The sequence below is a fragment of the Eschrichtius robustus genome, chromosome 2 (assembly GCF_028021215.1).
Source record: "Eschrichtius robustus isolate mEscRob2 chromosome 2, mEscRob2.pri, whole genome shotgun sequence".
Classification (NCBI taxonomy): Eukaryota; Metazoa; Chordata; class Mammalia; order Artiodactyla; family Eschrichtiidae; genus Eschrichtius; species Eschrichtius robustus.
In genome coordinates, this window is record NC_090825.1 from 176,688,948 (window position 1) to 176,716,824 (window position 27,877).

The 27,877-nt window shown below is 42.3% G+C and overlaps 1 protein-coding gene across 1 annotated transcript; it reads left to right on the forward strand.

Annotated features, from left to right (window-relative positions):
* The first annotated feature begins 947 nt into the window (after positions 1 to 947).
* LOC137760194 (zinc finger protein 77-like) lies at positions 948 to 27,249 on the forward strand. Its single transcript, XM_068537269.1, has 4 exons — positions 948 to 1,060; positions 24,024 to 24,150; positions 25,197 to 25,374; positions 25,780 to 27,249. Exons 1-4 carry the CDS (start codon positions 1,058 to 1,060, stop codon positions 26,969 to 26,971), a joined length of 1,500 nt encoding a protein of 499 aa, XP_068393370.1. The 5' UTR covers positions 948 to 1,057; the 3' UTR covers positions 26,972 to 27,249.
* The last annotated feature ends 628 nt before the right edge of the window (positions 27,250 to 27,877 follow it).

Below are 27,877 nucleotides of genomic sequence, written 5' to 3' on the forward strand. Positions count from 1 at the left end.
CCCCTCCGGTGGGGAGGGAGCCTGATGCTGTGGGGTAAGAAATGGGACACAGAGAACTTGGTCAAGCCCAGATATACGGGCGGGTCAGGAGGGCGGTAGGTGTCAAAGGTCACACGTCGAACCCGGCCGGCCGAATCCTGCCTTACAGGCGGACGTTTCTTTGTTCTTAAAGAAAGGGCACAGACCCATGGTGACCTTTGACCCCGGGTCGACCATTGACCCTGGAGGTCACCAGGCTCTCCCGGCCCATCTTGTCCAGTCCCGACTCTGGACAGGGGTCTCTCCGCAGGGAAACTGAGTCAGGACGTCCCGATCCGGGTTCGCCTGCCCGGGAACAAGTTCTGCTGGGAGCCCACGTCCCGGGCTCGAAAACCGCACTTCCGCCCGGCTTAGGGACCTGACCAACGTCCCAGCTTATCACTGAGGCCTTAGGGACTATAACACTGTCCAATCAAGGGAGACGGGGGCGGGGCCCGGGAAATAATCAGAAGCGCTAGGGTGGAGCCCGTGAAACTGGGCGGAGGGACGGGGAGGGTCTGAACAACTGTCCAATCAGACCCCGGAAGCTTGTCCGAGCACTATACATTCAGAGTCCTCAATAGGGTGAGTGCCTGGAATACCGTCCAATCAGAGCGCCGGTTCCCGGAGAACAATCCAATCAAGGATTACGGGGGCCGGTTCTGGAGTCCTTTACTAAAGGGCGCCGGGGGCGGGTCACTGAGTAGCGTACACTCAGAAGCCCCGGTGGGGGAGTGCTTGGAGCACCGTCCAATCAGAGGGCGGAGGCCCGGAGCTCCGTCCAATCAGGGTCGGGGGTGGGTGCCCTCCCAACCCTCCCAACCCTCCCAACCCTCCCAGCCCTCCCAGCCCTCCCAGCCCTCCCAGCCCTCCCAGCCCTCCCAGCCCTCCCAGCCCGCGCAGGCGTCGCTCTCGGCGGATGTCGGCGCGCCTGCGCACCTGCGGGGCGCGGACCCAGGTGTCCAGTCTCTGTGGCTCTCGCTGGCCCAGATCGCGGGGCCGCGGGAGGACGCCCTGGACACCCAGGACCTGCGCGGAGATGGTGAGTGCGCCGGCCGGGGCCAGAGACCACGAGGGGCTGATTAGGACCGGTTGGGAGCTGAGGCAGGCCCGGGTCTTCCGCGCCCGCTCCCCTGGATTCTGACCCGAGTCTCCCTCTCGGCCGCGGGGTGCGGTCCCGGCGTCCTGTCTTTCCCGTCCTCTCGTGGTGGTGCGGGGGAGTCCCGACCCGAGTATGCGTCCCTTGGGGGTCCCAGGGAGGACCGGGTGACCCGGGCAGTGGTCAGGGGCGGAGGTGAGGGAACCCGCCGTGACCTGACAGATAAAGTCAAACCCTTATTGGGTAAGGAGAGACTTTATTCCCGTTAAAAAACAAAATTCAACTGAGTACATTTTGAAGCTCTTACTGGCTGTATTCAACAATTCATGAATCTGGCAGCTTCCCATCCAGCGTGTCTATAAGGGCGCTGCCAGGAGCTGCACGGAATGAAAGTCTTCCATAGGCAGAGGGAGCGGGACAAAGAAAGTAGCGAAAGTTGATTGTGGCCAGGTTACTCTACGGAGCGCAGGGGTCTATCAGGCAGATCACTTCACTGTGCTGACCAGGTAATTCCTGACTGACTGGTTTCAGATTCCGTTTCTGGAAGAGGCTGAAACTGTAATTAAGTCTCTGGTGATTTGGGACTTAGCATAACCGATTCCGTTTGGGGCTGTGGTCTTGTTTTTAATATTCCAAAGACTTGGAATAGGAACAGGGCTCGGATCCCACAAATGTGCCAGGGTCTCAGACTAAACATAAAAGGGCTGTGGGTGAGGAGGGTGAGAGCAAGGCTGTTTGACAGAATGGGGCGTTCCTGTGGTCAGCGCATTCTCAGCCCGGGGTCGGGGAGGGGGGCCGGGGGGAGGGTTTGCTCTGCAACTCAGTGCTTCTCAGTGGGGTCGGGGGAAGGGAGTGGTGACCCAAAGTCAGGGGCCTGTGGGTAGACAGGAGCCTAAGTAAAATTTGGGTAAGAAATGGGCAATTGTGAACACTGTGTCAAGCCAGTGTCAAATAAAACTCCAAACTTCCTAAAGGCAGACTTTCATTCAAATGAGTTCCTGCAGGGGGAGAAGGGTCTGCTGCATGAGGCACAGGGGGCTCTGCAGGAAGGGGGACATCTGACCCCAAGATCTGCAGGCGTCTCAAGAGTTGGGCAAAGAGAGTTTTTCTCTTACACAGAGGAGTAAACAACACCAGGAGGGACCAGGTGTGATGCTTGGATAGCAGATCCCTGAGGCCAGCCTGTTCTTAGGGGTCTATTTGCTGGCTGCGGTGAGGCCAGGTCAGGGGGAAGGAGAGGAGCTGAACCAAACTTTGGCCAACAAGCATTTGTTCTGCTTGGTCAGTGGGGGGAACAGTTCCGCTAATCACTGATGAGGTGGAGATGGGGCTTTGGGGGGACTGCGTCTGGCCTTGTCCTGGATAAACAAGGGGCCTCCGTGTGAGTCTTATCTGAGTCAGGTGGGGCACGGGGGCGGTTTCTTGCAGGCTGCTGTTTTCCAGAAGACCAAAGGGTGGGGGGTCCTTTCAGCTTCCATCGAAGTTTCCAGGAGCACAGGGCTCAGGGAAGGTTCAGCATTGTCCCCTGACACCTGTGGGCTGCCTCCTCTGGGTCCAGCTCGGCACTAATAGCTTCCCCTAATCCAGCTTCCGGTTTCAGCAAGTGTAAAATTCTGCATTCTTTCTGCCTGGTTTCTTCTTCTTAGTGAGGGTAGTAAGCATCTCAGGTCTTTGCCCTTTCCTGCTGACTTGTATTACTCTGGGCCTTTGGGCCTTAACCAGAGATGCCTCTGGGGAGAAGTGTCTCAGTACAGAAAATGTTTTCTCTTCCATTAGAATTTCAGGAAATGCAGGCAGTCCCACCCCTTCATGTGAAATGGGTGGAGAGATGGATTTAAAAGATTCAGAGAAATTGTAATGACTCTTCCATGCAGGGTGCAGAGTTCTGACACTGTCTGAATCTGGTCCACTAACTGTTATTACCTGGACAACAGAGATGAATGGAAATTCTGTGCAATGTGACCAGGGCTATTGAGACTTGCTTACTTCTGATTAGATGAGTTACAGCTTGTCATCATGAGGTTATTAGTGAACTGATGCCTATCTTCTGAAAGGGATGAGCAGTAACCAGTTGCTCAAACCATAAAAGTGCCCTAGAATTTCCCTCTCCTACGTTATCCATGAACACAGGAGGAAGCAGTGGTCCTGCAGGTTCTCATTTACACACTGAGACAGGGGTCTTTGTCTCCTGTAAATGACCCACGGGGCTTGAAGCAGGTGCATCATCTGGGGTGGGACAAGCTGAGCCTGTGAGGGAGGTGAAGGAAGGTGCCCTGGGGTCTTGCCCCACCCCGCCTCCCCACCCCCACCCCCCCATTGCAGGTGGCCTCCAGACCAGAGAACCACCACAGAAGGAGGTGTTTATGGCACGAGCATGGGGTAGGGGATCCACCTGCAGAAGGGCTGGGGGTGGTTTGTCAGCTGAGGTTGTGTTGCCCTCACCTGTTTGCTGATCTTTGCTTTTGGCCTCATCCAAGGAGTTGATGAATTGAGTGTGATGTGTGCACCCTGAGTGAGTCTGTGAAGGTCAGACGTGGAGAAGGCTCCTTGGGCTCAACTGCTGCTGAGAGGGTTGATGAATTGGAGAGCTTCTCTGGGTCAGAACTTCAACTTGAGTGTTTTCTCTTGGGTGAGAATTGAGGTCCACAGGAGGGGGCATTTCCACACTGAGCTCTGGCGCTCGGTCCCTCCCCCTGCCCCGGGGGCGCCCAGCCAGGCTGTGTGTCAGCAGGGGGATCCCAGCCCCCCAGCTCGGATGGCTTTAACCTTCTGACTTGGGGTTTCCTTGTGCACCATGGGCAGCAGGCTGCTGATCTGAGTGGCTCACACTTGGCTGCTCTTCCCTTTTGTTTCCTTGATGGAACCTTGTGCCCTGTGACTCAGTGTGAGTACTGAAGACTTTTGTTCCATTACTGGAAGGTGTAGATTTTTATTCCCTTGGTCGGTTGGTGGCACTTCCCAGTGAGCGACCCCCAGGGTGCCGATCGTCCTGGTCTTTTTGGTATTCTTTGCAGCTTTACACCTGTCCCTCATCACCAAGCAGCGTTTTGATTTTGCTTCTGCTGAATCTGCAATAAGTGAATATGACCCGTACCACACCAGTAATGGCACACAGAATGCTTCTACGTGGTTCTTGGCCCCAGTTTGTTTCACACGTGCTGGTTTCAGAGGAGGGGAGTCACCAGGTGGTATCCTCCATCCATTTCTGTGGGGCTTGGGTTGTCTCATGGTTAATTTTGATTTATCAGCAGTGCTATTATTTATACTCCTTGATTTTTGTCTCCAAATGCCAATGCAATATAAATTTTTTACATGTGGAAGGAAAATTGTAGGATTGTAGATTATGGATATTTTCAAAATACTAGGAAGTGTGGATGGAGGGCTAGAGTCTAGTGTTGATTCTACGCCATTTCCAGCACTTGGAGTATTACTGACCAGGGTTCTTGGACTTGAATCAACAGAAATTGATAAGAGGCCAGACAAGAAATTCCAATCAAGGCTTTACTGGGGCTCCTGCTGCAGCACTAGGGAGCGAAAACAAGTAACAGGTTTCCTTGCTCACTCTCTGAGTAGCGGGTGGGGGTGAGCTGGGTTCTCTTATATTGGATGGGGGGGGGGGTCTAGTCCAGCAGTTGGGCCTGAGGGGTGGCTTGGGTGGTGTGCCCACCCCCTTGGTGGTGCTGTGTGCCAGGCGCATGGGCAATACCCTGCTTTTGCTTCGGACTCCTCAGAAGTGGCAGTTGGATTTTTGGTCTTTTTGTATCTTGTTGTTTCTAATTTGCCCCAAGCCTGCGTGCAGTTATTTTTAGTCCCTTATAGTTTCTTTGTATTTTGCTGCTGGAGGAGAGGGTTGTCCAGTTGCAGGCACTGCAGCAAAGCTTCCCAGGTTCCAGCCTGGCTCAGGAGTATCCAGCTTAATTTTGTCCATCGTAATATGTGAAGTGGGATCTCCTTGTGATTGTATATTGGTTTTTACTGATAACCATTGGGGTTGAGCACTTCTTATAAGTGGTGTTCATCTTCTGTGAAATAGTTTTCAGTCATTTCCTCACCTGTAATTCATTTGTATATTTACTGATTTATTATACTTTCTTTACATACTCTGGACATTCAACCTTTTTCATTTCTCGGTATGGCAAATATGTTCTCTCAGATTGTGGTTCATCAGTTCTCTCTATTCTATTTGATGGACACGTCTTAACTTTAATACACTTGACATTCTCCATCTTCCTTTGTAGCTTACTCTATTTTTCCTCTATAAGAAAAATCCCCCGATTGTCAAGTCATAATGCATTTTCCTGTAACTTCTCAATGTGTTCTACTTTCGTCTCTCATAGTTAAGCCCACAGTGAATTGGTTATTGTACATGCAGTTATAAGGAAAAAGATTTCTTATTCCCCTGTAGATATCCAGTGGTCACTGCCCCATCAAAGTGTCATCATCTGGCCCCTGCCCAGCATCAAGTGCTCTGGCGTAGATCCACGTGCTGAAAACATGTGGGTCTGTTTCAGTGCATTGTGGTTTTTTTCCATTGGTGTATTTGTCCATCCCTCTGTTAACACCATCCTGTCCTAATCACTGCAGCTTAAGAAGTTTCAATGTCTGTTACAGAAAATCCCACCACCTTGTTCTGTAGAAAGTCTTGGCTATTTTAGAAGTTTGTCTTCCATTTCAGTTTTTAAAAGTAGTTTTTCTTAAGTTCACACAAAACAGAAACAACCCCCAGAACAAAACCCAAAGCAAACCTTCAATGGAATTGAAGATTCAATGGAATTTTCTTAAACTCTTGACCTGTTTGGGAGAAGCTGACGTCATGGTGACATCAAGTCTCCTTACTGAGAATGTGCCCATCTCTCCAATTATTTTACTGTGGTGTTGTTTGATAACATTTTGGACTTTATCCACAAATCAGTTTATATCCTTAATTAGACATAATTTAGGACTTAAAGAAAATTAGTTTTTGTAGCAATTAGTTTTAAAGGTCTAATATTTAAATTTTTTACTTTTTTTTTTTTTTTTTGGCCGCACCATGCAACACGTGGGATCTTAGTTCCCCAACCAGGGATCGAACCCTCACCCCCTGCATTGGAAGCATGGAGTCTTAATCACTGGACTGCCAGGGAAGTCCCCAAAATTTTTACTTTTCAATTGCTTGTTTCTAGTGATTCAAAATACACCAAGATTTATTTTTATGAGTTTGTATACTGGAAACTTACTAAAAATCTGATTCTGTGATTATTTTCGTATTATTTTGGGGCGTGACATACACAAACATTTGAGCAATGAATAAAGGTAAATGTTTTCTTCTATTACAATATTTTTTTCCTGGTGAAACTTACTCTATTAGTTTCCCCTATTAACAGTTTTTTAAAATCAAGCATGTACTACAGGTCAGCATTAGAGAGATTTCTGTGTCTATTATTATTGAGAGATCAGAGTGATAAATACATTTGAATACTTGAAAAGATTCTCTGAAAAGAAACAAAACTTGAAATGTGGTTTTATGACAAACCATTTAGAAGACCTCAGTTATTAAACAACTAAAAACACAGAACACAGATTTCCCTGGTGGTCCAGCAGTTAACACTCTGCGCTTCCAATGCTGGGGACGCGGGTTCAATCCCTGGTCGGGGAACTAAGATCCCACACGCCACGTGGTGCAGCCAAAATAAATAAATAAATAAATTAAAAGTTAAAAAATAAAAACACAGAAGATAAACAGGCATTTACCAACCTCATTGTCTCCAGCATGTGACATGTGACATAGTAAGGCATCTTTTGCTCCCACCCTGGTATATGCAGGTTAAGAGACAGGCTTTAAATAGGAACCAGCACTTCTGCTCAAATGCATTGGGCAAATTTGTTTTTTATATTCTCCCATTCCCCACACCCTGAAAGCTCTCATGATGAAGCACATCTTGACCCAGAGCAACCCAGTGGTGTACACAGATATCTGTTTAGTAAAGAGGAGCAGTTCCCTGTTGAACAGTAGGAAGGAATGACAAGAAGATTATGTAAAAAAGTTCCAAGACTGGTATTTCAGTTGCTCTCAAGAAATTTATGCTTCAGTGATAAGGAGATAGACGAGATGAAGACTTGATTGACGATGAGATTCCAGTAACATGGATCCTGCGGGGGAATAATTGTTCATCTGTATTTTGCTCCATTGGGATGAGAGTTAAAAGCATTTCATACGCCTTAAAAAAAAATCACATCCACTAGAATAAGATCATTTAACTTAATACTGATTATTTATTATTTCCCATATTTGTCCATTTTCAAAGCTCAACAGGCTCCATAAAGTACAATAGGCTCCATAAAGTACATAGAAGAGTAGAGTGACCTACTCACCTGTTAATTAAGGCAGATGTGTGAAAATAGTGTACTAGAACTACATCTTTCATTAACTGTCAGCTTGCAACATACATTTATTTATTTATTTATTTATTTATTTATTTATTTATTTATTTATGGCTGCATTGGGTCTTCGTTGCTGCACGCGGGCTTTCTCTAGTTGCGGCGAGCGGGGGCTACTCTTCGTTGCGGTACGCGGACTTCTCACTGCAGTGGCTTCTCTTGTTGCGGAGCACGGGCTCTAGGCACGTGGGCTTCAGTAGTTGTGGCTCACGGGCTCTAGAGAGCAGGCTCAGTAGTTGTGGCGCACGGGCTTAGTTGCTCCACGGCACGTGGGATCTTCCCGGACCAGGGCTCAAACCCGTGTCCCCTGCATTGGCAGGTGGATTCTTAAACACTGCGCCACCAGGGAAGTCCCTCATGAAGCATTTTGAACCCAGTTTCCATTTTTCTTTTTTTTTTTTAAAGATTTATTTATTATTTATTTATTATTATTATTTTTTGGCTGCGTCAGGTCTTAGTCGCGGCATGCAGGATCTTTCGTTGCGGCTCTCGGGCTCTTCGTTGTGGCGCTTGGGCTCCTCTCTAGTTGTGATGCACAGGCTCTAGGGCGCATGGGCTCTGTAGTTTGTGGCACGTGGGCTCTAGTTGAGGCGCATGAACTTAGTAGTTGTGGCTCGTGGGCTCTAGGGCGCAAGCTCAGTAGTTGTGGCGCGTGGGCTTAGTTGCCCCGCAGCATGTGGGATCTTAGTTCCCCGCCAGAGATCGAACCCGCGTCCCCTGCATTGTAAGGTGGATTCCTTACCACTGGACCACCAGGGAAGATCCCCCGTTTCCTTTTTAAAGGACGCTCTTTCCTTGCTTTCAAGTCTGAGGGCAAATCATCACATTTAGGGCCAGTTGTGTTTAAAGACTTACGAGATGATAGAAGATATATGTTGGTCTCTGCCCCTGGCTCCTGACACCCCTCTAATCTCCTGGGTGATAGAAGTGCCTTTTGTTCTAATGCGGTGCCTCTGGGCTCTTGGATGCCTCCTGGATGAGGTCAGGTCACTGGAAAGACAAGCCACAATAAGAAGCTTGGAACTGTCAGCACCACCCCCCATTCTCTTAAGGGAGAAGGGCTGAAAATGGAGTTAATGACCATTCCTGCCTCTTTGATGAAACCTCCACAAAATCCCAGTTGTATGGAGTTCAGAGAGCTTTCGGGTTGGTGACCAGGGGGAGGTGTGGGGAGGGTGACACCTAGAGAGGGCATGGAAGCTCCGTGCCACTTCCCACATTCCTCACCCTACTCCTCCCTTCATCAGGATGTTCGTCTGTATCCTTTATCGCATCCTTTATTAAACTGGTAAACGTGGGTAAGCGCTTCCCTGAGTTTTGTGAGCCACCTTGGCAAATTAATGGAACCCCAGGAGAAGGGGTCGTGGGAACCTGTGATCTATAGCTGGTAGGTCAGAAGAAGCACAGGTGACAGCCTGGTCTTGAGACTGGCGTCTGAAGTGTGTGTGTGTTCGGGGGTTGGGGTCAGTCTTGAGGGACTGAGCCCTTAACCTGTGGGATCTCTCCAGGTAGAGTGTGTCAGAACTGAGTGAAAGCATGGGAAACCCAGTTGGAGTCACAGAGAATTGCCTGGTGTGGGGAGAAACCGCCACACACTGGAGACCAGAAGTGTCTGAAGTGAAGTGTTCTCTGTGAAGGTAAAGAGACACACAGGGAAGAAACACACAGTAGGGAAAACTGTTTTATTTCCCAGCACAGAAGAAGGAAAAACTAGTTTTCCCTCTACGAGGCTTCACCACCACATCATCAACCCAGCGCATCCCCGGGGAGGTTCTCCTTGCTGACTCCGTGTATCTGCCAGCTCTCGATTCTGGGCTTTTGAAAGTGGTTCTTTTTGTCTTTTTTCTTACTTGATGGGGCTGTGATAGGAGTTTCAACAAGGATGATAAGGCTTATGGATGGTGCAGGGTAATGGGCAGACTCTTCTCCAGGAACTGTCCTTGGTGGATACAGACAATACCTAGGTAGTGGCAGTTCCTAAATGAGCCTGGCTGACCTGCTCTGCTTTAGGCTGGCACGTGGAGGAGTCTGGGGCCATGTTTCTATTCAGGAAACCTCCATTATTAAGGTGGCTTTGGAATCACCATTTTCACTCTGTTGTATTGAAAGGAGACCAGGGACTTCCCTGGTTGGCACAGTGGTTAAGAATCCACCTGCCAATGCAGAGGACACGGGTTCGAGCCCTGGTCCGGGAAGATTCCACATGCCGTGGAGCAACTAAGCCTGTGGGCCACAACTACTGAGCCTGCGCTCTAGAGCCTGCGAGCCACAGCTACTGAGCCCACATGCCACAACTACTGAAGCCCGCACGCCTAGAACCTGTGCTCCGCAACAAGAGAAGCCACTGCAGTGAGAAGCCCGCGTACCGCAACGAAGAGTAGCCCCCACTCGCCGCAACTAGAGGAAGCCCACACGCAGCAACGAAGACCCAACGCAGCCAAGAATAAATAAATAAAATAAATAAATTTATAAAAAACAAACAAACAGAGTTACAGGTGTAGAAAACAAACTTATGGTTACCAGGGGGTAAGGGGAGGGAGGGATAAATTGGGAGATTGGGATTGACATATACACATTACTATAGATAAAATAGATAACTAATAAGGACCTACTGTATAGCACAGGGAACTCTACTCAATCCTCTGTAATGGCCTATATGGGAAAAGAATCTAAAAAAAGAGTGGATATATATATATGTATAACTGATTCACTTTGCTGTACACCTGAAACTAACACAACAGTGTAAATCAACTATACTCCAATCAAAATTTTAAAAAGAAAAAAAATTTTTTTTCCTTGTGACGAGAACTCTCAGGATTTACTCTCTTAGCTTTCATGTATAACATACAGCAGTGTTAATTATATTAATCATGTTGTACATTACATCCTAGTGCTTATTGAACTTGTAACTGGAAGTTTGTACCTTTTGACCACCGTATCCACTTTCCACTCCCCCAGCCCCTTGCCTCTGGTAACCACAAATCTGATCTCTTTTTCTATGAGTTTCTTTGTTTCTTGAAGTATAATGGACCTACAGCACTTTGTTAGTTCCAGTGCACGAAATAGTGATTCACTATTTCTGTACATTACAAAATGATCACCACTGTAAGTCTAGTTACCAACTGTCACCATGCAAAGATATAATATTATTATTGATTATATTCCCTACACTGTACATTTTATCCCAGTGACTTATTTATTTTATAACTGGAAGTTGTTACCTTTTTAAAATTATATTTATTTATTTATTTTTGGCTGCGTTGTGTCTTCGTTGATGCGCACGGGCTTTCTCTAGTTGTGGTGAGCAGGGGCTACTCTTCATTGCGGTGCGCAGGCTTCTCACTGCAGTGGCTTCTCTTGTTGCGGAGCACGAACTCTAGGCGCATGGGCTTCAGTAGTTGTGGCTCGCGGGCTCTAGAGTGCAGGCTCGGTAGTTGTGGCGCATGGGCTTAGTTGCTCCGCGGCATGTGGAATCTTCCCGGACCAGGGCTCAAACCCGTGTCCCCTGCATTGGGGCAGATTCTTAACCACTGTGCCACCAGGGAAGCCTGGAAGCCGTTACTTCTTAATCTCCCTCAACTATTTCAGTCATCCTCTCAACCCCTTCCCCTCTGGCAACTGCTATTTGTGCATCTATGACTCTGTTTTGTTATCTTTGTGCATTTGTTTTGTTTTTTAGATTCCACATATAAGTGAAATCATATGGTTTATGTCACAAATGGCAAGATTTCATTATTTTTTATGGCTGAGTAATATTCCATTTTATATATATATATATATATATATATATATATATATATATATATATATATATATATATATATATATATCTCCATATCCATTCATCTATCGGTGGACACTTAGGTGGCTTCCATATCTTGGGTATTCTAAATAATGCTTCAGTGAACATAGAGGTACCTGTATCTTTTCCAATTAGTGTTTTTTGTTTTCTTTGGAAAAATACCCAGAAGTGGAATTGCTGGATTGTGAGGTAGTTCTATTTTTAATTAAAAAACATTTTTTTTTATTGGAGTATAGTTGATTTGCAATATTCTGTTAGTTTCAGGTGTACAGCAAAGTGAATCAGTTATACATATACATATGTCCACTTTTTAAAAAAGTTCTTTTCCCATATAGGCCATTACAGAGTATTGAGTAGAGTTCCCTGTACTATAGAGTATATTTTTAATTTTTTGAGGAAACTCCATACTGTTTTCCATAGCAGCTACATGAATTTACATTCCCACCAATAGTGCACAAGGGTTCCCTTTTCTTCACATCTTCACCAACACTTGTTACTTGTTTTCTTTTTGATAATAGCCATTCTGACAGATGTGAGGTGATGTCTCATTGTGGTTTTGTTGAGCATTTCTCTGATGATTAGTGATGTTGAGCACCTTTTCATGTGCCTTTGGGCCTTCTGTGTGTCTTCTTTGGAAAAATGGCTGTTAAGGTCCTCTGCTTATTTTTCAACTGAGTTGTTTGTTTTTGTATGAGTTGTATGAGTTCTTTATATGTTTTAGATATCAACCCCTTACTAGACATACCATTTGCAAATGATATGTCATTTTTCCAGTCAGTAGGTTGCCTTTTCATTTTGTTGGTGGTTTCCTTCACTGTGCAAAAGGTTTTTAGCTTGATGTAGTCCCATTTGTTTATTTTTGCTTTTGTTTCCCTTGCCTGAGGAGACATATCCAAAAAATATTGCGAAGACATGTCCAAGAGCATCCAGCCTATGTTTTCTTCTAGAAGTTTTATGACTTCAGGTCTTACATTTAAGACTTTAATCCATTTTGAGTTTGCTTTTGTGCATGGTGTGAGAAAGTAGTCTGGTTCTATTTTTTGTTTTTTTTGCATGTAGCTGTCCAGTTTTCTACTTATTAAAGAAGCTATCTTCCCCCGCACCCCCACCCCGTTGTATATTCTTGCCTCCTTTGTCATATATTAATTGACCAAATAAATGTGTGTTAATTTCTGGGCTTTCTATTCTGTTCCTTTGATGTATGTGTCTGTTTTTGTGCCACTGCCATACTGTTTTGATGCCGGTAGCTTTGTTGTATAGTTTGAAATCAGAGAATATGATACCTCCAGCTTCATTCTTCATTCTGAAAATTGTTTTGGCTATTTGAGGTTTTTTGTGTTCCCATACAAATTTTGGAAGTGTTTGTTCTAGTTCTGTGGAAAATGCCATTTGTATTTTAGTAGGGATTGCCTTGACTCTGTAGATTGCTTTCAGTAGTATGGTCATTTTAACAATATTTATTCTTCTAATCAATGAGAACAATAAATCTTTCCATTTGTTTGTGTCATCTTCAGTTTCATCGGTGTCTTATAGTTTTCTATGTACTGTTCTTTTACCTCCTCAGATTTATTCCCAGGTATTTTATTTTTTGTTGCAATTGTAAGTGGAATTATTCTTAATTTCTCTTTCTGATAGTTTGTTGTTAGTGTTTAGATACTGAACAGATTTCTGTATACTCATTTTATATCCTGCAACTTTACTGAATTCATTTAATCTAATAGTTTTTTTGTGTGTGTGGCATCTTTAGGATTTTCTTCGTATAGTATCAGGTCACCTGCAAACAGTGACAGTTTTACTTCTTTCTTTCCAATTTGGATTCCGTTTATTTCTTTTTATTGTCTGATCGCTGGGGCTATGACTTCCAATACTATGTTGATTAAAAGTGGAGAGAGTGGGCATCCTTGTCTTGTTCCTGATCTTAGAGGAAACGTTTTCAGCTTTTCACCATTGAATATGATATTGGCTCTAGGTTTGTCATATATACCTTTATTATGTTGAGGTATGTTCCCTCTATACCCACTTTGTTGAGAGTTTTTATCATACACACATGTTGAATTTTGTCAAAAGCTTTTTCTGAATCTACTGAGGTGATCATATGATTTTTAATCTTCAATTTGTTAATGAGTTCTATCACATTGACTGATTTGCAGATATGGAACTATCCTTGCATCTTTGGGATAAACCCCACTTGATCATGGTGAATGATACTTTTTTTTTTTTTAAGATGGTGAGTTCCATATTTTTAAATTAATTAATTAATTTATTTATTTATTTTTGGCTGTGTTGGGTCTTCGTTTCTGTGAGGGCTTTCTCTAGTTGTGGCAAGCAGGGGCCACTCTTCATCGTGGTGCATGGGCCTCTCACTATCGTGGCCTCTCTTGTTGCGGAGCACAGGCTCCAGACGCGCAGGCTCAGTAGTTGTGGCTCACGGGCCTAGTTGCTCCGCGGCACGTGGGATCTTCCCAGACCAAGGCTCAAACCCGTGTCCCCTGCATTAGCAGGCAGATTCTCAACCACTGCACCACCAGGGAAGCCCTGAGTGATCCTTTTAACATATTGTTGATTTTGGTTTGCTAGTGTTTTGTTGAGGATTTTTGTGTCTATGTTATTAGTGATATTGGCATGTAGTTTTTCTTTTTGTGTGTAGTGTCTGTCCGATTTTGGTATTAGGGTGATGCTGGCCTCATATAACGATCTGGGAAGCATTCCTTCCTCTTCAATTTGTTGGTATAGTTTGAAAAAGATAAGGATTAACTCTTCTTTAAATGTTTGGTAGAATTCATCTGTGAAGGTATCTGGTCCTAGACTTCTGTTTGTCAGGAGGTTTTTTTTTGTTTGTTTTTTGTTTTTAAATTACTGATTCAATTACATTACTAGTAACTGGTCCACTCATGTCTTATATTTTTTTCTTTCTTTTTTCTTTAAAAAAAATATTTATTTATTTATTTGGCTGTGCCGGGTCTTAGTTGCAGAATGCAGGATCTTTGTTGTGGCATGTGGGATCTTTAGTTGCAGCATGTGGGATCTTTTAGTTGCGCATGCAGGGTCTCTAGTTGCAACACGTGGGATCTATTTTCTAGTTGCTCATGCAGGTTCTCTAGTTGCAACACGTGGGATCTATTTCACCAGGGATCGAATCCAGGCCCCCTGCATTGGGAGCATGGAGTCTTAGCCACTGGACCACCAGGGAAGTCCCTCTTATATTTCTTTCTGATTCAGTCTTGAGAGATTGCACATCTAGGAATTTATCCATTTTTTTTTATTAGTGTGTAATTGTTTGTCATAATCTCTTATGATCCTTAGTATTTCTGTAGTTTTGGTTATAACTTTTCCTCTTTCTTTTTCGATTTTATTTATTTGGGCTCTCTTTTTTTTTTTTTCTTAATGAGTGGACCAAAGGTTCATCAATTTTGTTTATCTTTTAAAAGAAGCAGCTCTTCATTTCACTGATCTTTTTCGTTGTTTTTTTTAGTTTCTATTTCATTTATTTCTGCCCTGATCTTTATTACATGTTTCCTTTTACTAACTTTGGGTTTTGCTTGTTATTCTTTTTCTAGTTTCTTTAGGTGTAAGGTTAGATTGTTTATTTGAGGTTTTTCTTGTTTCCTGAGGTAGGATGTATCACCATGAACTTCTCTCTTAGAACTGCTTTTGCTGCATCCCATAGATTTTTGGAACATTGTGTTTCTATTTTCACTTATCTCCAGGTATCTTTTTATTTTCTCTTTGATTTTTTCAATAAACCATTAGTTGTTTAATAGCATGTTGTTTAGCCTCCACGTTTTTGTGGGGTTTTTGCTGTTCTTTTCTTATATGTATATATATAAGAATATATTTCTCATACTGTTGTGGTTGGGAAAGATGCTTGATATGATTTCATTCTTCTTAAATGTATTGAGACTCGTGGTCTAGCATGTGATGCATCCTGGAGAATGTACCATGTATACTTGAAAAGAATGTATATTCTGCTGCTCTTGGATGGAATGTTTTATATATAAAAACTATAGTATGTGTGTGTGTGTGTGTATAATTTAAAGTTCATCTGACCTAATGTGTTGTTTAAAGCCATTGTTTCAGTACTGATTTTCTGTCTGGATGATCTGTCCATTGATGTATGTGGGGTGTTGAAGTCCCCTGCTATTGTGTTACTGTCAATTTCATTCTTTATGTTTGTTAATATTTGCATCATATATTTAGGTGGTCCTATGTTGGGTGCATATATATATTTACAAATGTTACCTCTTCTTGTTGGATCAATACTTTTATCATTAAATAATGTCCTTCTTTGTCTCTTGTTACAATCTTTGTTTTAAAGTTTGTTTTGTCTAATTATTGCTATTCCAGCTTTCCTTTTGTTTCCATTTGTGTGGAATCCCTTTTTCCATCTCCTCACTTTTAATCTGTGTATCTTTAGATCTGAAGTGAGTCCCTATGGGCAGCATATATATGGGTCTTGGTTTTGTATCCATTCAGCCACTCTATGTCTTTTCTTTTTTTAATGATTTTTTTCTCTCTAACTGATATTTCTTCATTTAAAAAAATTTTTTTTAATCTCACCAGAATGTCATTCTTTTTTGTTCATTTTGTTAATTTTTTTAAATTTTATTTTTTATACAGCAGGTTCTTATTAGTTATCTATTTTATACAAATCAGTGTATATATGTCAATCCCAATCTCCCAGTTCATCCCACCATCCCCCCCACCACCACTTTCCCCCCTTGGTGTCCGTACGTTTGTTCTCTACATCTGTGTCTCTATTTCTGCCTTGCAAACGGTTTCATCTGTACCATTTTTCTAGATTCGACATATATGTGTTAATATACGCTATTTGTTTTTCTCTTTCTGACTTACTTCACTCTGTATGACAGTCTCTAGGTCCATCCAAGTCTCCACAGATGACTCAATTTCGTTCCTTTTTATGGCTGAATAATATTCCACTGTATATATGTACCATATCTTCTTTATTCATTCGTCTGTCAGTGGGCATTTAGGGTGCTTCCATGACCTGGCTATTGTAAATAGTGCTGCAATGGACATTGGGGTGCATGTATATGCCCAGTAGTGGGATTGCTGGGTCATATGTTAATTCTTTTTTCAGTTTTTTTCAGTTTTTTAAGGAACCTCCATACTGTTCTCCATAGTGGCTGTATCAGTTTACCTTCCCACCAACAGTGCAAGAAGGTTCCCTTTTCTCCACACTCTCTCCAGCATTTGTTGTTTGTAGATTTTCTGATGATGGCCATTCTGACTGGTGTGAGATGATATCTCATTGTAGTTTTGATTTGCATTTCTCTAATGATTAGTGATGTTGAGCATCCTTTCATGTGTTTGTTGGCAGTCTGTATATCTTCTTTGGAGAAATGTCTATTTAGGTCTTCTGCCCATTTTTGGATTGGGTTGTTTGTTTTTTTGATATTGAGCTGCATGATCTGCTTGTATATTTTGGAGATTAATCCTTTGTCAGTTGCTTCATTTACAAATATTTTCTCCCATTCTGAGGGTGGTCTTTTCGTCTTGTTCATGGTTTCCTTTGCTGTGCAAAAGCTTTTAAGTTTCATTAGGTCCCATTTGTTTATATTTGGTTTTATTTCCATTTCTCTAGGAGGTGGGTCAAAAAGGATCTTGCTGTGATTTATGTCATAGAGTGTTCTTCCTATGTTTTCCTCTAAGAGTTTTATGGTGTCTGACCTTACATTTAGGTTGCTAATCCCATTTTGAGTTTATTTTTGTGTTTGGAGTTCGGGAGTGTTCTAATTTCATTCTTTTACGTGTAGCTGTTCAGTTTTGCCAGCACCACTTATTGAAGAGGCTGTCTCTTTTCCATTGTATATTCTTGCCTTCTTTATCAAAGATAAGGTTACCATATGTGCATGGGTTTATCTCTGGGCTTTCTATCCTGTTCCATTGATCTGTATTTCTGTTTTTATGCCAATACCATATTGTCTTGATTACTGTAGCTTTGTAGTATAGTCTGAAGTCAGGGAGTCTGATTCCTCCAGCTCCGTTTTTTCCCTTCAAGTTTGCTTTGGCTATTCGGGGTCTTTTGTGTCTCCATACAAATCTTAAGATTTTTTGTTCTGGTTCTATAAAAAATGCCATTGGTAATTTGATAGGGATTGCATTGAATCTGTAGATTGCTTTGAGTAGTATAGTCATTTTCACAATACTGATTCTCCCAATCCAAGAACATGGTATATCTCTCCATGTGTTTGTGTCATCTTTGATTTCTTTCATCAGTGTCTTATAGTTTTCTGAGTACAGGTCTTTTACCTTCTTAGGTAAGTTTATTTCTAGTTATTTTTTCTTTTTGTTGCAGTGGTGAATAGGATTGTTTCCTTAATTTCTCTTTCCGATCTTTCGTTGTTAGTGTATAGAAAAGCAAGAGATTTCTGTGCATTAATTTTCCTGCAACTTTACCAAATTCACTGATTAGCTCTAGTAGTTTTCTGGTGGCATCTTTAGAATTTTCTATGTATAGTATCATGTGATCTGTGAACAGTGACACTTGTACTTCTTCTTTTCCAATTTGTATTCCTTTTATTCCTTTTTCTTCTCTCATTGCCATGGCTAGGACTTCCAAAACTATGTAGAATAATAGTGGCAAGAGTGGGCAAACTTGTCTTGTTCCTGATCTTAGAGGAAATGCTTTCAGTTTTTCACCATTGAGGATGATGTTTGCTGTGGGTTTGTCATATATGGCCTTTATTATGTTGAGGTAGGTTCCCTCTATGCCCATTTTCTGGAGAGTTCTTATCATAAATGGGTGTTGAATTTTGTCAGAAGCTTTTTCTGCATCTATTGAAATGATCATATGGTTTTTATTCTTCAATTTGTTAATATAGTGTATCACATTGATTGATTTGCATATATTGAAGAATCCTTGCATCCCTGGGATAAATCCCACTTGATCATGGTGTGTGATTCTTTTAATGTGTTGTTGGACTCTGTTTGCTAGTATTTTGTTGAGGATTTTTGCATCTGTATTCATCAGTGATGTTGGTCTGTAATTTTCTTTTTTTGTAGTATCTCTGCCTGGTTTTGGTATCAGGGTGATGGTGGCCTTGTAGAATGAATTTGGGAGTGTTCCTTCCTCTGCAGTTTTTTGGAAGAGTTTGAGAAGGATGGGTGTTAGCTCTTCTCTAAATGTTTGATAGAATTCACCTGTGAAGCCATCTGGTCCTGGACTTTTGTTTGTTGGAAGATATTTAATCACAGTTTCAATTTCATTACTTGTTATTGGTCTGTTTATATTTTCTACTTCTTCCTGGTTCAGTCTTGGAAGGTTATATCTTTCTAAGAATTTTTTTTTTTTTTTTTGGCTGTGTTGGGGCTTCGTTGCTGCGCGCGGCCTTTCTCTAGTTGGGGCGAGCAGGGGCTACTCTTCGTTGCGGTGCGCGGGCTTCTCATTGCAGTGGCTTCTCTCGTGGAGCACAGGCTCTAGGCCTGCGGACTTCAGTAGTTGTGGCGTGCGGGCTCCGTAGTTGTGGCTCACGGGCTCTAGAGCACAGGCTCAGTAGTTGTGGCGCATGGGCTTAGTTGCTCTGCGGCATGTGGGATCTTCCTGGACCAGGGCTCAAACCCGTGTCCCCTGCATTGGCAGGCGGATTGTCAACCACTGCACCACTAGGGAAGCCCCTCTTTCTAAGAATTTGTCCATTTCTTCCAGGTTGTCCATTTTATTGGCATAGAATTGCTTGTAGTAGTCTGTTATGATGCTTTGTGTTTCTGCAGTGTCTGTTGTAACTTGTTTTTCATTTCTAATTTTATTGATATGAGTCCTCTCCCTCTTTTTTTCATGAGTCTGGCTAAAGGTTTATTAATTTTGTTTATCTTCTCAAAGAACCAGCTTTTAGTTCTGTTGATCTTTGCTATTGTTTTCTTTGTTTCTACTTCATTTATTTCTGCTCTGATCTTTATGATTTCTTTCTTTCTATTAACTTTGCATTTTGTTTGTTCTTCTTTCTCTAGTTCCTTTAGGTGTAAGGTTAGGTTATTTATTTGAGATTTTTCTTGTTTCTTGAGGTAGGATTGTATTGCTGTAAACTTCCTTCTTAGAATTGCTTTTGCTGCATCCCATAGGTTTTGGATCATCGTTTTTTCATTGTCATTTGACTCTACCTATTTTTTGACTTCCTCTTTGATTTCTTCAGTGACCTCTTGGTTATTTAGTAGTGTATTGTTTAGCTTCAGCTTCCATGTGTTTGGGGTTTTCTACGTTTTTTTTCCTGTAATTTATTTCTAATCTCATAGAATTGTCGTCAGAAAAGATGCTTGATAACGACTTCAGTTTTCTTAAATTTACCAAGGCGTGATTTGTGACCCAAGATATGATCTATCCTGGAGAATATTCCGTGTGCACTTGAGAAGAAAGTGTAACCTGCTGTTTTCAGATGGAATGTCCTATAATATCAATGAAATCTATCTGGTCTGTTGTGTCATTTAAAGCTTGTGTTTCCTTATTAATTTTCTGTCTAGATGATTTGTCCATTGGTGTAAGTGAGGTGTTAACGTCCCCCACTATTTTTGTGTTACTGTCGATTTCCTCTTTTATAGCTGTTAGCATTTGCCTTATATACTGAGGTGCTCCTATGTTGGGTGCATATATGTTTATAATTGTTATATCTTCTTGGATTGATCCCTTGATCATTATGTAGTGTCCTTCCTTGTCTCTTGTAACAGTGTTTATTTTAAAGTCTATATTATCTGCTATGAGTATTGCTACTCCAGCTTTCTTTTGATTTCCATTTGCATGGAATATCTTTTTCCATCCCCTCACTTTCAGTCTGTATGTGTCCCTAGGTCTGAAGTGTGTCTCTTATAGGCAGCATATATATGGGTGTTGTTTTTGTATCCGTTCAGCTAGTCTGTGTCTTTTGGTTGGAGCATTTAATCTATTCACATTTAAGGTACTTATCGATATGTATGTTCCTATTACAATTTTCTTAATTATTTTGGGTTTGTTTTGTAGGTCCTTTTCTTCTCTTGTGTTTCCCACTTAGAGAAGTTCCTTTAGCATTTGTTGTAGAGCTGGTTTGGTGGTGCTGAATTCTATTAGCTTTTGCTTGTCTGTAAAGCTTTTGATTTCTTTGTCAAATCTGAATGAGATCCTTGCCGGGTAGAGTAATCTTTGTTGTAGGTTATTCCCTTTCATCACTTTAAATATGCCGTGCCACTCCCTTCTGGCTTGTAGAGTTTCTGCTGAGAAATCAGCTGTTAACCTTACAGGAGTTCCCTTGTATGCTATTTGTCCTTTTTCCCTTGTTGCTTTTAATAATTTTTCTTTGTCCTTAATTTTTGTCAGTTTGATTACTGTGTGTCTCAGCGTGTTTCTCCTTGGGTTTATCCTGCCTGGGACTCTCTGTGCTTCCTGGACATGGGTGGCTATTTCCTTTCCCATGTTAGGGAAGTTTTTGACTATAATCTCTTCACATATTTTCTTGGGTCCTTTCTCTCTCTCTTTTCCTCCTGGGACCCCTTTAATGCAAATGTTGGTGCATTTAATGTTGTTCTAAAGGTCTTTGGCTGTCTTCATTTCTCTTTTCTTTAATTTGTTCCTCAGTAGTGATTCCACCATTCTGTCTTCCAGGTCACTTATCCGTTCTTCTGCCTTGGTTATTCTGCTATTGATTCGTTCTAGTGTATTTTTCATTTCAGTTATTGTATTGTTCACCTCTGTTTGTTTGTTCTTTAATTCTTCTAGATCTTTGTTAAACATTTCTTGCATCTTCTTGATCTTTACCTCCATTCTTTTTCCGAGGTCCTGGATCATCTTCACTATCATTCTGAATTCTTTTTCTGGAAGGTTGCCTATCTCCACTTCATTTATTTGTTTTCCTGGGCTTTTATCTTGTTCCTTCATCTGGTACATAGTCCTCGGCCTTTTCATTTTGTCATTCTTTCTGTGAATGTGGTTTTCACTCCAAAGACTGTAGGATTATAGTTCTTCTTGCTTTTGCTGTCTGCCCTGTGGTGGATCCACTCTATGTCTTTTGATTGGAGCATTTAGTCTATTTACTTTAAAGTGATTATGGATAGGTATGTACTTATTGCCAGTTTGTTAATTGCTTTCTGTTGTTTTTATAGCTTTTATTTTTGTCTTTGATTCTTCTTTTGCTCTCCTGTGATTTTATGACTATCTTTAGTGTTACGTCTGGATTACTTTCTCTTTTGTGTGTATCTATTATAGATTTTTAGTTTGTGGTTACCATGAGGTTTATACATAGCAACCTCTCTATATACATGATTACCTTAAGTTCTAACAGCCCTGCATTTTTAGTCCTCCCCCTTGTGTTTAATTTTTTTAAATTAATTAATTATTTATTTATTTTTGGCTGCGTTGGATCTTCTTTGTGGTGCACAGGCTTCTCACTGCGATGGTTTCTCTTGTTTCAGAGTGCAGGCTCTAGGTGCGCGGGCTTCAGTAGTTGTCACTCGCAGGCTCTAGAGCACAGGCTCCATAGTTGTGGTGCACGGGCTTAGTTGCTCCGTAGCATGTGGGATCTTCCGGTACCAGGGCATGAACCCGTGTCCCCTGCATTGGCAGGCGGATTCTTAACCACTATGCCCCCATGGAAGTCCTTTAATATTTTTTGTGTCATATTTTACATATGTTGTTTTCTGTTTCCCTTAACTACTTATTGTGGATATAGATAAATTTACTACTTTTGTCTTTTAACTTTCCTACTAGGTTTGTAAGTGGTTGATCTACTACCTTTACTTTATCTTTGACTTTACCAGTGAAACTTTTCCTTTCTGGTTTTTATATTTCTAGTTGTGGTCTTTTCCACTTAGAGGAGAACATCACGAAAAGGTGATGTTCTGACAGATACTTTTCCTGAGTCTATTGAGGTGATCATATGGTTTTTGTTCTTTATTAATAAGGTATATGATACCAATGCTTTGTTTCTTTGGACCAAACTTTTTAGTCCTGGGATAAATCCCTCTTGGTGATGATGTTGAATACTTTTTATATTCCTCTAGATTTGGATTGTGGATATTTTGTTGAGGAATTTTTTTGTCTATATTTATATGGAATACTGCTCTGTAGATTTCTTTACATGTGATGTCTTTTTCTTGTTTTGGTATCAGGATAATACAAGCCTCATAGAAGGGGTTGGGAAATGTCTCTCCACAATTCAATTTTGTATATGGATCACCTATTACTCATGCTATTCAGCATCTTTTCATATGGTTACTGGCCATTTGTATATCTTCTTTGGAGAATTGTCTATTCACATTTATTGCCCCATTATTTAACTGTATTATTTGTCTTTTATATTCTTATCTTTTATTTTTTTTATTGTTGTCATATGAGTTCTTAAAATATATTTCTGATACAAGCCTCTCATCAGGTGTGTGATTAGCAAACCCAGTTGCAACCCTAGTTGAAGTAACCTTGCCTACTTTGTAGCTGATGTTGTGGGGATTTTTTTTTCCTTCAGATTTTGAGACCATATTTTTTGTTTTAAAAAATCTCTAATTTTTAATTTTGTAATTGTCTCTTTATATCATCAGCACAGTGTGGTCCCATGTTTCTTTTTTTTTTTTAATTTTATTTATTTTTGGCTGTGTTGGGTCTTTGTTGCTGCAGGCGGGCTTTCTCTCGTCGTGGTGAGCAGGGGCTACTCTTTCTTGAGGTGTGTGGACTTCTTATTGCGGTGGCTTCTCATTGCAGAGCACAGGCTCTAGGTGCACGGGCTTCAGTAGTTGTAGCATGTGGGCTCATAAATAAGGTTAGGGTTAGTTGCGGCATGTGGGCCCTGGAGCACTCAGGCTTCAGTAGCTGAGGCACGTGGGCTCAGTAGTTGTGGCACACAGGCGCAGTAGTTGTGACACATGGGCTTAGTTGCTCCACAGCATGTGGGATCTTCCAGGACCAGGGCTCAAACCCGTGTGCCCTGCATTGACACTTAGATTCTTAACCACTGCACCACCTGGGAAGTCCCCAGTATTTCTCCAAAAATAATAATTAGGTTCTTTTTTCTCCCTGTTAAAGTCAATTTGACTCCATTACCATTAGATCCTTCAACAGCTCGTTTGTGGGGCCTCTTCCTTGAATTCCGAGCACTCTGTTATTTATTTGAGAGGCTTTGCTGGCTTGACAGATTCCTGAGGAACCAGGCCTTTTCTTACCCAGTGGATGTGCCAGGCCCTGGGCCCTGGACTGCCTGTATACCCCTAGTGTCCATCTCATCCTGGCAGGGAGTTGTATCTCTGCCTCTGTCGGATATGAGGGGGCTAGACCAGACTCCCTGCTGCTGTTGCCTTCAAGTTAAGCGTTATTCAGATCCAGCAGCACTGACGTTCTGTTTCTGGTTCTTGGAGGTGACAAGGTAGTAATAACTTTTGACCAAGCCAGGTATCCATTTCCATGTTATCTGAATGATGATTTCATTTTTCAGCCTTTACCATATCTTAGGATATACTCTTCCAGTAAAAACAATTCTTTCTAATTATGTGTGTGTGAGTATTTATCAAGTATTGCTGTTACACTTTGCTTCAGTTTCCAGCACTTACCATCACTGAGTAAAATGCATTTGATTGGCTTGTGTGTGTTCATTTCCCACAAGAGTGTAAGCTCAGGAGTCCTAGGAATTGAGTCCAGTTCCCGACTGTCAGCCTCCCCATCCTCCCACACACGGGGGTGAAGAGGGAGCCTTGCTGACACAGAACCTGTGGCTGTTTCAGGACTCGGTGGTCTTTGAGGACGTGGCTGTGAACTTCACCGTGGAGGAGTGGGCTTTGCTGGACCCGGCTCAGAGGAAGCTCTACAGAGACGTGATGCTGGAGACCTTCAGGAACCTGGCTTCCGTGGGTGAGGATGGCTTCCTCCTTGCACTTAGTCTTTAGGGAACAAATATTTCTTACAATTGTCCTTTCTTATTAGGGACAAGGATGGGAACATGTTAGAAAAAAGACAGACACAGTCCAACCTTTCATGAAACCTTCTTAGGGTCAGGTAGCTTTTCCATGAAACGAAGTTTACTGTATTGATTGACTTTTTGTTACTCTTGATCACTGAGGGTCCCGAATTTTATAAATGTGAGCGTAGTCTGCAGTGTCACCTAGGGCAATGGGAGCAGCGTTATGGTTTTCACCCTGTGAAAGTTACACTGTGATCAGTATACATTTGACGTGATAATTTTGCTGCAATTAAACCCACACTTACCCATTGTCAGTGACTTGAGGACCAGAGAATTGGCCCATCTCATGGATGGCTTGTTGTCCTCCATCCTCCCCATGAGGAGCTTTTCTCCACGAGCAGGACAGCAGCCACACACCATCCGATCTCCCAGTGGCAGCTGGGTCAGTGGAGATAGGCTTCGTCTAGGGCCTCTGTGCCTGTGATCACCAGAAGGGCACACCTCTCAGGAGGAGCAGGTTCTGGATAAGGGAGCGGTATTTGGACATACCTGTTAGAAACATGACTCTGTCTTTGAGAAGGTGACGTTTGTCATTAACCTGGCTTCCCTCTTGGAGTTTTCATCCATCCTTGCCCACTTGGAAAGTCTTTCTGTAGCTCCTCTTACAAAGGGAGCATTTGGGAATGTGCATTTTACCCAGTTCCGTCCTACTTTACTTCTCTGAAAATATTGATCTCGACATCAGTCTCCATTCTTTTTGAAGTATCTCTTAGTGAACAAGCTGCCACTTTGACTCATTTTTAGTACGATGGCCAAAGTTCCAAATAGCCAGGGTCCTCAGAGTTTTTCTTTGTTCCCATGTCCATTTTTCCTTATAAAATTTGTTTACATTTTTGGGTCAGTAAATGGAAAGAAATCTGCATATGGTATCTTTTTTTCTTTCCTTTATCCCACCATTTCTTTCCCGAGAATTTAGTTATGCTACCAACTGTTGCAGGTTCTTGCCCTCAAGTTAAAACCAGTGGATCAAGTCCTCAATGGGATATTTTGGAGAATGAACTATGCAGTGAAAAGAAAATAGTAAGATGCACAAGAAATGATTCCTGTTCTATTTTTGGAGAAAACTGGATATTTCATAACATCCGAGGTCACCAAACCCAGGAGAGGGATTTCAGGTGAGTGGCACAGCTACAGGGGAAGGTGGATCTCTGCAGACTGTTAGACTAACTTGAAACTAAAGAAAAGGTATAAACCTAGCTAAACAATTTTGTACTTAGAAAATTTTCACAAGAGAATACTTTCATAAATGTGAGGTATCTGAAACATAATTCAGTTGGAAACAACGACCAGGAAACCCTGTATGTAAGAAACACAGAACGTTATGGCTCTATCTGAGCCCTCAGCCAGAGCATTAAGCTTGTTACATGTTGTCACAATGCAGATAGTGCCTACAACATACCCATTCCTTGAAAATGGCAAATACATAGTGAAAATAATAATGAAAGACCATCAACAAATCATTAATGAAGAAATCAGTTATAATCATTAATCCCTAATACTGTTCTTCCCATTTTGAACAGAAATGGTTTGGTGGAGAATCTCTGCAAAGGTAATGAAGGTCATCAATGTGGAGAAACCCTGAACCAGATTACACATCTTACTGTGCATAAGGGTTATCCGACTGGAATTCAGCCCTATAAATGTACTAAGTGTGGAAAAGCCTTCAGGGATCGTTCTTTCCAGAAGAATCATCAAAGATCTCACCCTGGACACAAACATTATCCATGTGAAGAATGTGGGGAAGCCTGCAGCTGTGTCTCGTGCCTAAATCCTCCTGGGGAAACAGACATTGTAGAGAAGCCCGAAAAACATCAGGATGCTGGGAGAGCATCTAAGAGATATGTGAAGAGTGGCAGTAGTAAACAGTCTTCAGAGTGTAAGAAATCTGGAAAAGCTCTCACTTGTCCTTCATCCTTTAAGGGACGTGAGAGAGGTCACCATGGACAGAAAATCCATGTGTGTAAAGTATGTGGGAAATCCTTTATGTATTATTCCTACCTTGCACGGCATGTGAGAACTCACACTGGAGAAAAGCCCTATGAATGTAAGGAATGTGAGAAAACCTTCCGATATCCTGCATCCCTGGGAGGACATGTGACGATACACACTGGAGAGAAACCTTACGTGTGTAAGGAATGTGGGAAAACCTTCAGTTGTCCCAAATACTTCAGAAGACATGTGAAAACACACAGTGGCATGAAGCCCTATGAATGTACGGAATGCGGCAAAGCCTACAGTTGCTCTTCATCCCTTCGTGAACACGCACGAACACACAGCGAAGAGAAACCCTATGAATGTCAGCACTGTGGGAAAGCCTTCAGGCATCAGCGATATTTTAAAAAGCATGTGAGAATGCACAGCGGAGTAAAACCCTATGAATGTATGGAATGCGGGAAAGCCTACAGTTGTTCCACATCCCTCCGGGAACACAAGAGAACGCACACTGGGGAGAGGCCCTTCGAATGCCAGCACTGCGGGAAAGCCTTCACTCGCCATGCCTCCCTTCGAGGACACATGAGAACGCACAGTGGGGAGAGAGCCTACAGATGTACACAGTGTGGGAAAGCTTTCTGTTGGCCCTCGTCCTTACGAAAGCACGTAAGAATGCACAGTGAGGAGAAGCCCTACGAATGTCAGCAATGTGGGAAAGCCTTCTGGTACCCCGCAAACCTGCGAGGACACATGAGGATACACGCTGGGGAGAAACTCTGAATCCAGGGACCGTGGGAGAGACTTCATTCTCTCTTCAGACTTGTAATGTGAGCAGCACACTGTAGAGGAAACTTATGAAAGGGAAAATGTGGGAAAACCTTCAGCACTTCACTTATTTTGTACATGAAAACTCAGAGCACAACAGAAATCTTTTAACAGAGATAAATATGGTTTTGCCTTGGTAAGTGCCTCATCCTGAATAGGGATCCCAGTGTACTAATTTCTAGCTCATGTTGCTGATCTGAATACTTAAGATAATAATTATCCCTCTATGTCTACTTCATCTGTACTACTTATATTTTGTTATCTCCAACTTTAAATAATCATACAGTCATATAAAGCTTGCCTCATTTCCATTACAGTGTCTTTTTTTTTGACTGCCCTGCTCGGCTTGTGGGATCTTAGTTCCCTGACCAGGGATCGAACCCATGCCCCCTGCAGTAGAAGCACAGAGTCCTAACCACTGGACTGCCAGGGAATTCCCATTATGATGTCTTTTGAACCCAGGGGTGATAAGTGGTTTTCAGTTTTTGTTTTTTTTCATGTGTAACTTGGTATAATTTTTAGATGAAAAGTTTCTGATTCTTACTTTGCATTATCTTCCTAGTATGTGATCATGATATGAGGTCTGTATTGTTGAAATGTCTTTCCTGGTCCACTGTTACAGATACTGGAATTATCTGACTCAATATTTACCCTCCCCTTGCACCTTCATTACTGAAAGGTGTGTCTTCCAAATTGTTTGTTGCTAGCAGATACCATATCTGTGTTTCTCACAGAAATTAGTAATTGTGGAAGATCTTGGAAAATAACATTCTCATCTGATTATGTTTGTAATTTGGCCTCTGTTCATGTCCATGATCTTGGTTGGAAATTGGACATGATAATTGAGTCAAGAAGAGCAAC

Coding starts and splice junctions, on each gene's coding strand:
- LOC137760194 (XM_068537269.1), top strand. Junction 24,151..25,196: donor CAGGAACCTGGCTTCCGTGG/GTGAGGATGGCT, acceptor CAACTGTTGCAG/GTTCTTGCCCTCAAGTTAAA. Junction 25,375..25,779: donor ACCCAGGAGAGGGATTTCAG/GTGAGTGGCACA, acceptor CATTTTGAACAG/AAATGGTTTGGTGGAGAATC.